This window comes from Hyposmocoma kahamanoa, unplaced genomic scaffold (genome assembly GCF_003589595.1).
Source record: "Hyposmocoma kahamanoa isolate Upper Pololo Valley unplaced genomic scaffold, ASM358959v1 179, whole genome shotgun sequence".
NCBI classification, from domain to species: Eukaryota; Metazoa; Arthropoda; class Insecta; order Lepidoptera; family Cosmopterigidae; genus Hyposmocoma; species Hyposmocoma kahamanoa.
The window spans coordinates 1,086,886-1,094,031 of NW_020653710.1; the positions used below are offsets into that span (position 1 = coordinate 1,086,886).

A 7,146-nucleotide genomic window follows, 5' to 3' on the forward strand; every position below is an offset into this window, starting at 1 on the left:
TTGCTCCTTAAGTAAAAGTTAGGCGCTATTTATAAAATTGAATGTTCATGCGGGATCAGCCACCCTTAGAGGTGGATGATTTTCTTCAAAATGAAATGGGACCACTATGGAGGCACTCTCTTTCCAACAAAAAAAGGATCATGAAAATCGGTTCACAAATACCGGAGTTATCGCGTTACATACAAAAAAAACAGACGAATTGAGAACCTCTTCCTTTTTTTGAAGTCGGTTAAAAAGGAAAAACATATTTGGGTACATGATTTGTCGAAAACTTTTTGCACAACATGAAATATTTCGCAAAGTTTTTTACTGTATCCACCTATTTTATATGACTTTCCCAATGCTTTATTCTTCGAATTTTTGATGGTAAAGTTTCTAGCTTTTACATTGTACAAACTATCATAATTTAGTACTAAATAGATTAACATTATTTCTGAATTCATGTTTTTTTCTTTTGCAGTAAGTAACACAACCTATTTCGAAGACGCTTGATGTCGCCGTAGATATGCCGACCGTCGCCGATGGCAGCCGTGCGCAAGAAATTCATGGAAGACGCGCGACCTGTTCTTTGGCTCGTATCTAATTTGTATGTTACACAATTGACTATGAAGTTCAGTATATCGTTATAAAATTCGCTTCCGTTCCGTTCCGCCGTAATGTAAATTGAGTCTTAGCGTGTGCTTCTTTTAAAAACAAACTACAACTACAACAAAAAATTAACAAAGTTTGCGGTAACCATGTTTCCTTTGGTGTATAGTTGGGTCATGGCGCCCAGACACTTCAGCATTGCCACATGAGTTGCGTATAAAGAACTAATCGCATACAACGTTTTGGATTGCAAATAATATTCGCTTGGTGTGTTTGTAATTCACACGTCGACGGCCCCGCACGGTTGCGTGTTGTCTACCTGCTTGCGATTGCTACGACGCGACGCACTGTAGAGTCTAACGAATAATTCGTAATCTTAGGAATAATTGGTAGAACACCTAGCTGATTTTTGTTTACATGATAAAAGTTGGGTTTCAGAAAAAAAATTGTTTAATTTTATGAAAAGAGAAACAATTAGGAAATGAAACTATTTTTCCGGATTTAAATCGCGTATATTTGTTTTTCAAACAAACCGACGTTTCGGGCCCTTTACAGGTCTCATGGTCAACCGTGACCATGTTTCGGGCCCTTTACAGGTCTCATGGTCAACCGTGACCATGGGACCTGTAAAGGGCCCGAAACGTCGGTTTGTTTGAAAAAACAAATATACGCGATTTAAATCCGGAAAAATAATTTCATTTCCTATGTGTAACAATCGCGAAAACCTAAGAACTCGATAAGAGAAACAATTATTTATTTTATCTCAAAATGTAGTAAAAAATATAATGTGAATATGTGGTTTCCAATTTTGAGGTAAATAATTCAATGTACATTACCCCATACAAAAAAAATTTTTTTTTTTTCACTTTTACAATCGGCTTTCCTAGAAATAACACAAGAACAAAAGTTGTCAAGAATGTCTTATTTAACATATAAAAAAATCAGATAGAATTACGAATTATCAGTTAGGGCCTACTGCGCCACCGTCGGCAACAGTCGTCAGTCGAGCGTGAAACTTCGCCGTATGAGAAACAGTTAAATGCTGTTTTTTCCTTTACTGTAAAAGTTAATAAGGCGGAGTAATGAATGCGCGCATGCGGTTCTGTGTGGATGAGCAGCGCTCGCGCGGCGCCGGCGCAGTCGGCAGCGGCGCGGCGCCCGCCACTCGCGCGCGTGGGCCTCAATGCCGCCGCTCGCCGCCACCGCGCAGTGCCACCGCGGCTGGACGCGAGTCACTCTCGTAAACCATGAAATCCTGCGCCATGTACAAAATTACTTATGTAGCCCGTAAAAAGCAGGTAAATAAATTGATTAACATCTGCATAATAGGATTAATTAATATGTACCAATAGAATTCTACTTAGTGACATGCAAGTGAGTGGTTGGTGATGGAACGCTTTAATTTTAACCTTTCTTCACAAATCCCACTAGAGCATCCTTGACAGTCTTTAACAGAGGAAATTTTGTGTTATTCCTTCCGAAATCTCCCTCACAGACACCCTCATAATCATCGGCATTGAGTGAATAGACCATGGCCCCTCGGACACCCTGTTCTTTAATAAATGCGGCTTTGGATGATACACTTTGTGGATAGTCAAATGAAACCCACTCATGATCACTGTAGAGATACGGCACTTCTGCACGGGTAACATGCTTGATGACCACACCATGCTTTTTCATAAATTGACACACATCTGGATAGTTAACAAAACCTGATGATCCTAGAGAGCCATAACCACTGGCAGGACTTGCAATACCATGGTTATCAGAGTTGACCAGTGTATATGAGTGGCCATAAGTTGGAACTCCAATCACTAGTTTGTTAGGGCTCAGACCTTTGCTGATGTACATGTGGACAGTGTAGTTGATATTAAGATTAGCTATATACAGCTGCTCCTCGGGCCGTGCATACAGCGGAGAGTTCAAACCCGTAAAAGGAGTTGCATCACTATAGAAGTTGTAATCATAAGTCATCACATTCACAAAATCTGTATATAAATCAAGTTGATCCACATCGTAGGCTGCATCAACAATAACTTCAGGGGCTGCTACAGCAACCGTCAGCAAGTAGTTTCGTCTTTCTCTTACATATTCAGCCCTTATCTCTCGCAACAGCTGAGAGAAATGCTGTCGCTCTCTCTTGGCCACAGCCAATTTTAAAGCCAGTTTAGAGTTATGAATGGCTGGAAATTCCCAGTCTAAATCAATACCATCCAGGGTATAATTCCTTAACAGATTTTTAATAGACTTAATGAATATTTTCCTCGATGCATGGTCTACCACCATGTCTGAGAAATTTCTATCATTGCCAGATCCACCAACCGAAAGTAAAATTTTTAATTTAGGATTTTTTTTCCGTAGTTGAATTATATCTCCTAGAGTAGCGTATTGGTGATCTTCAAGATATATGGTTTTGTTGACGATGCGAGCGAAGGCCACATTGATGTGGGTGCAGAGGTGTGGATGGATATCATGCGGCAGCAGCTGGCGCACCGCAGTCGCCACTGGAGATGGCGTGTTGTAATAGCAAGACACCACCGGGTCTCTATCCGCGAGCTCGCCTTCGTGCACTGCGCTGCTTAACACAACACTCACCAATATCGTCACGGCTCCGATGGCAGCTATACAAAACCATAACACATGTATTACGCGTAAACTGAATATAAATGACGACCTCAATCGAGACTTGGTAATATCTTCCAACAACAAGTTGTATTCCACTTCGTAACTTTTAGATATATCATTTGGGAGTATAACAATCATTGTTACGGTTAATTAGCATCACACGTAAAGAGACTTACATCAGTAGAAACTAAAAAACTACAGTTCTTCTGGTTTCTATAGTCTAATTAAACAAAGCAACAAACCACAATCAAACAAAAATGACGTTCGCATATAATAGTCTGTGTTCGCAAATTTTACGATGATGACGTGCGTTTTAAAATTTGTTTCTTTTTAAAAATTTATTTCTTGATCTTGGATTCATATTCAGATTCTTATTAGTAAGCTGGAACATTACGGTGTAAATGGCAAGGCGTCGAAACTTGTCTCGTCATATCTCAACGGTAGAATTCAGAAAGTAGGCATAAATGGAGCGACTTCTTTGGGTTCTCCAGTAAAAATGGGTGTTCCGCAGGGCTCAATACTTGGACCTTTCTTATTTCTGATTTATATTAATGATCTGCCATTCTTTGTTAAGGACCATTGCGAAATAGTGTTGTTTGCTGATGACACATCCTTGATTTTTAAAACAGACAGACATGACATTAACTATGACCGTATTAATGATACCCTCTCTAAAGTAGTTTATTGGTTTAATGCTAACAATTTATTGCTTAATGCCAAGAAGACAAAATGTGTTAAATTTGAATTACCTAACGTAAAATCGACTAGTCCAAGCATAGAAATAAACGGAGAAAAGTTAGACCTTGTTAATAAAGCAGTCTTCTTGGGAGTGACCTTAGATAGTAAACTTCAGTGGTTTCCACATATATCGTCCCTGGCCAGCAGATTAAGCTCCGCTGCATACGCAGTCCGCAGAATACGTGAGCTTACCGATGTTAGTACTGCTAGACTAGTTTACTTTAGTTACTTCCATAGTATAATGTCCTACGGGATTCTCATGTGGGGTAAAGCGGCAGATATTCAAACCATATTTGTATTGCAAAAACGAGCGATTCGTTCTGTGTACCGTCTAGGCTCTCGGGTATCTCTCAGAGAAAAGTTTAAGGAGACTGGTATCATGACTGTGGCATCACAGTACATTTACTCAAATATTTTATATGCCCGTAAAAATATACATAATTTCAATAAGAAAGAAGATATCCATAATATTAACCTTAGAGCTAAGTCCAAACTCATGGTACCACGATTTCGTTTAACCAAGGTAAACAACTCTTTTATGGGGAACTGTATACGTTTTTACAATAAGATTCCGGAGCATATATTAAGTTTATCATTTCCTAAGTTTAAAAACTACATTAAAAATATTTTGATCGAAAAATCATATTACAAAATTGAAGACTACGTGTTAGATAAAGATGTATGGAAAGACGACATGGCTCCAGAATCCACACAAATTTGATTCAAAATGTATTCCATAGCATTTAAGTTTATTTGAAAAGAGCAATCCCTAGAGTTTCTTGCTCGTTCTTCTCAGGGAGGTCAGCGTAGTGAACGAGCAGTACCTTAAATGTGACGTTTTCAAGTGTAAATTTATTTTACCTATGGAATAAATCATCTTTGACTTTGACTTGACTTTGACTCAGTTTTATTACGCAAAGCTCGTTCTTTAAAACTCGTTCTCGACTAAAACTGAGAAAAGCTCAATTCACGTGTTATGCTCATTGCAGTGATTTCACAACTTTAAGCTCGCCTGTAAACTTGGCAATTTCGACATACGATACTTTGCGTAGGAGGGGTCGAGTAATACTCTACCATATTACAAGACGCATGATGGCAATGAAGCTTCATACTTGATTTTATCTTTTAATTTGGTGGAATTTGAGTTTGCTTTGGTATTGGCTAACGTGGTTTGTGTCTTGGAGTCTCCGGGGTTGTGCCGTACAGATGGCAAGAGACCCGACGGTCTTAAACTGGTTCCATGGCAGAAGAGTTGGTGCCTTTTGTTGGACGCTACGTGTGTCAGTCTGAATCACACCACCAGATCAGATCTGCCGGATCGGCTGCGGATTATGCGGTAAAATTGAAACATGCCAAGTACAGTGCCTTAGAACCGATGTACGATTTTGTGCCAATTGCAATGGAGATTGCGGGGACTTGGGGTGCAGAGTCCAATGAATTCATGATCCACGCTCTGGATCTTACTTGGTGCAACAATGTATGTACTATAGGGATATATCAGGGAGTTGGGTCGTCGGCTTAGAGATAGAGGTCATGAACCACGCTCTGGATCTTACTTGGTGCAACAATGTATATACTATATAATACTTGGTGCCAATGTTGTAGGGACGTTTGAACCACCTAAGATTCAGAGCGGTCCTTTTTAATTGTACTAGTTGGATAAAAATGGCCAAGTCTGGCGAATTGCATTGGTAATTTTTATGTGACGAAGCCTGTTTCTGATTGACATAATTACGTAATTAATTTAGTTTTTAAATTAATTGAATTTTAACATTTAATGGAATAAATGATTTTATTTGGTTGAGTATCACTAATTTGACAGCAATTGTTTCGGAAGTGTGTCAGACGGGGAACAGGAGTAGACTCCCAGATCAGATTTTATTAATTTTAAAATTTGTTACAAAGGGTGGTAATTATTTTATTTCAACAGAAGTAGTGGTGGTCACAGAAGAGTTTCCAGGCCCGTCTACAACTAGAATCGGCGACGGTGAAGATGCGCCTATTCTCAATAATGACGACAACGATGGTTTGTACAAGTGCAAATATAAATATAGCGAAAAAATTTAATTGAAATTAAGTTAACCCGTTAATGTTACTGCTTTTTAACCGACTTCAAAAAGAGAGAGGTTCTCAATTCCACTCTATTTTTTAAAATATTTTTGAAATTTTTAAAACCGATTTTGATGATTCTTTTTTGTTGGAGAGAGGGTAACTCAGTATTGGTGCCGTTTAAATTTGTAAAAATATTCCACCTCTAAGGGTGGCAAACTAAGGGATGAATCCGGTTTTGCGCACTTTCCGGTAACCATTTCAATAAAATTTGGCAAATAGATGTAATTACACGAACTCTTGAGGTCGGCTTTTTTTATAAAAAAAAATTATAATATCGGGACATTGACACTTATTTCGGGGACAGCGGGACACGAAGTTTAAAAGTATGTAATGTTACAGAGGATGATTCTGAGCCGGAACTGGCTCGATCGATGCCCATAAACCTCACTGTGGCGCGTCTTAATACGTCTCGACCAGATATTCTGAGCAGGAGGTCTAACAGGTCAGTTCTCTTTTTTTTTCCACTCTTTGTATGTGTTGCAGATTATTGGTTTTGGTTTTTAACGACTTTTTGCCCTAGCGCCATCTTTGACAGTCTATTTCTTCACTCGGCCAAGTACCTTTAAATTTACCAGCAGCTGACCAGAGTTGTAGCTTTTTAATAATTATTATTGAATAATAATAACAAATAACAACGCACACACTCAACATAGCCCCGCACTAGGGAAACCCTGTGTCGCGGGTGCCATGGACACATACATAGACAAACACAAATTACACCCAAACTCACGAGAGAAATAAATGTAGGCCATACAAATATTTCTCCCGGCCCGGGAATCGAACCCAGGACCTCTGCGTGTCAGTCCGGCATGGTAACCGTTCGGCCACGGAGGCAGAATGTCAGAAAGTTTCGCTGCGTTTGATTATAAAATAATTTTATTACGTTCAAGAAACTTAATTACAATTATTAAATAAAGCTACGTCTCTAGTCAGCTGCTGGTAGCTGGCTGAGTGTAGAAATAGATCCATTGTGGTTTTTTTATTTTGTGGTTACACAACCGGCCACGAAATTCATTTATTAGGAGAAAACCCTTATTGTAGTGGGCGTGGCCTACAACACAACGCCACTCAATAGAGAGAATG

At 39.1% G+C, this 7,146-nt stretch overlaps 1 protein-coding gene across 1 annotated transcript; it reads right to left on the bottom strand.

The window, feature by feature from the left end:
• Window positions 1-1,727: 1,727 nt before the first annotated feature.
• LOC113225862 (chitinase-3-like protein 1) lies at window positions 1,728-3,497 on the bottom strand. The gene is made up of 2 exons (XM_026458315.1): window positions 1,935-3,497; window positions 1,728-1,843 (listed from the first exon to the last, which is right to left on the bottom strand). Exon 1 carries the CDS (start codon window positions 3,349-3,351, stop codon window positions 1,993-1,995), a length of 1,359 nt encoding a protein of 452 aa, XP_026314100.1. The 5' UTR covers window positions 3,352-3,497; the 3' UTR covers window positions 1,728-1,843; window positions 1,935-1,992.
• Window positions 3,498-7,146: the final 3,649 nt, after the last annotated feature.